This window comes from Borostomias antarcticus (genome assembly GCF_949987555.1).
Source record: "Borostomias antarcticus genome assembly, chromosome: 30".
NCBI classification, from domain to species: Eukaryota; Metazoa; Chordata; class Actinopteri; order Stomiiformes; family Stomiidae; genus Borostomias; species Borostomias antarcticus.
The window spans coordinates 2,637,093-2,639,574 of NC_140263.1; the positions used below are offsets into that span (position 1 = coordinate 2,637,093).

The 2,482-nt window shown below is 44.6% G+C and overlaps 1 protein-coding gene across 1 annotated transcript in view; it reads right to left on the reverse strand.

Moving 5' to 3' along the window:
- Positions 1-422: 422 nt before the first annotated feature.
- rasgef1bb (RasGEF domain family, member 1Bb) overlaps positions 423-2,482 on the reverse strand; it is an 11,529-nt gene continuing 9,469 nt past the window's right edge. The window contains exons 12-14 of the mRNA XM_084460027.1: positions 1,826-1,949; positions 1,574-1,646; positions 423-1,342 (exon numbers count right to left, since the gene is read on the reverse strand). Of these exons, the coding sequence (XP_084316153.1) occupies positions 1,303-1,342; positions 1,574-1,646; positions 1,826-1,949 (237 nt within the window). The 3' untranslated portion in view covers positions 423-1,302. The remainder of the gene's footprint in view (positions 1,343-1,573; positions 1,647-1,825; positions 1,950-2,482) is intronic.

The window sequence follows — 2,482 nt, forward strand, 5'->3', positions numbered from 1 at the left end:
ACCATTTCAACCAGTAAAGGTAGATTCTGAAGAAAATGTATGTTCTTACTGAAAGCATACCAAATATTCCATTCAGATAGTATCTAGCTATTCAGTTAAAGCTATGTATAGAACTATAGAAAAGCTGTATAAAACACTGAAGTAGCTAACCGTTTGAATAACCCTCTGGTAGCATACAAAGTACTGTGTACTAGACATCTCACGAAACAAGTCATGTTCATTGCATGGTGACTATCTTATCAGTTAAAGGGTATAGACTTCACATATCTGTAATATAGACTTCACACACCTAATTTAGCTTGGCATGTGAAGTTCTATAATGCTCTATTCCGTTGACACAAACCCACCTTCAAATATCCCCGACTATGTATTAAACCCAGCCCTGTTCTCCAGTGAGCTGTGCTATACTGAACGAGTGCTTATTGTTCCATAGAGACAATGGGTGCGTTAAGTAGTTGCTTTAGTGCTGAGTTGCTAGGAGACAAGAACTTTTCACCTGTTGTCAATCATGTGTGATTAGCGAGCGGCGTCCCAACGACTCCCAAGACAAAACACGCCCCGTTTTTTTTTTTGCTCAGGTGATGATGATGATGATGACGTGGTGTTTGGCTCAAACAGGTCATAGTTCAAAACTGCTCACTTGTGCTCTGAGATCAGTCTGAGCGTAACTTAGCGACCCGTTAAGTGAATTCTGATCACTGAGTGCTGACTGAGTACTCAGCTACTTAACGCGCCCACTGTAGAACAGATAGAATACTTATATTCTATCAATTATTTATATTTTATATATAGAGAGAGAGACAATATTTATTCTTTAGTGATACTGTAGAACAGATTGCACCCTCACCACTCCTTATTCACCTCTTCACCACTAGGGGGCGGTGGTGCTCTCTGCTGTCATACCACGTTAGCACAGATCTGTGTTAGGTCACGTGTCAGCATAGCCTGGTTACAACCCCTGAATCTGAATTTTCAAAATGCGATTTAGAGTCTGGAAAGGCTCTCGTCCAGAGTGATTTCTCAGTTGGAATTCCAACCAGGCCAATGAGCATCCTTTGAATGCGATGACAGAATTAAGCTGCATGACGTGATTGGTTAGGACTCCTTAGGTAACACCCATCTGGGAAAACGTCTGTGAGCCTTCAGACTGAATAATGAAGTGAAAGGAAATGGAAACTCAGTCCGAGTGTCGGCACAGGTGTGACAGGACTGGATAGATCTTGGTGGACACTAGGAGGTCGTCTCAGATCAATTAAGTGGGAAGGAAATGACTTTCTGGAACGGAACGCACCCGCTGCCTCTCTACGACCGCGCATCCCGTTCTCTGTGCAACAGGGACGACCTGGAATACAAAACAAACGCAAAACAGTTAATTAACAGTAGAGAGACAGTAGGTTATGTGCCTGTGGAATCTTTTAGCATCTAGTGTTTCTGTGATCTTAGGTGCAGGTTCAGGTAATGTGTGTGTGTGTGTGTGTGCGTGTGTGTGTGCGCGTGTGTGTGTGCACGTGCATGTGTGTGTGCGCGTGCGTGCGCGCGCGTGCGTGTGTGTGTGTGCAGGTACTGTACACACCTGAGAGACTTGCGGCTGTCCTTCTCCATGTTGTTTTCTGGTCCCTCACTCTCATAAGAGGCCAGGTGCAGCTCTGTGGGACACACACACACACACACACTGAGTTGAATCATTTATTTATGTCCACATAAATAGAAACTCGAAGGACATAAACACTAACAATGCCGTCAGACCTTAATCTGTGTCTTGGAAATGCTAGAATATTTCCGCATCTGTTTCTGTGTGCTGTGCCGTTTGTCCCTGTGTGCTTACCGTCCTCGGTGAAGACCGGCGAGGTGACGAGGTGCTGCAGGATCCTGCGGTCTCTCTCGAACGGACACACCACCTGACGCCACACCAGGAACTCGCTCACCTGCTTGGCCAGCTCCCACAGTTTCTGTGGGATAAACAAACAAATAAACACATAAACAAACAAATAAGCAATGTGAAACAGTACTGTACGTGTCTCTTAGTTGATATGACACATCAGACCTTCGAGATCTCTGCTTCCCAAAGTCTGGAGATGGCTCCAAAAACCGACACTATCAATCAGAGCCACTGTCTACATCTCCAATAGGGTGAAAGACCCGGTTTACAGGAAATGATGTCCTCCAATCAAACTGGAGTGGAGAATCAAAACAAAACATTAACCGCTTCAAAAACCCGCCCTAAAGACGCTGGATTGGTTCTACAATGCTGGCTTTTTTTCTATCTCCCAAATTGTTTCCACCCACATTTAGCGAAGAAACCTGGACGAATGTCTTCAGTCTCTAGTTGAGCACAGCGTTTATAGACTGACTCAAACACGGACCAATGTCTTCAGTCTCTAGTTGAGCGCAGCGTTTATAGACTGACTCAAACATGGACCAATGTCTTCAGTCTCTCGTTGAGCAGCGTTTATAGACTGACTCAAACATGGACCAATGTCTT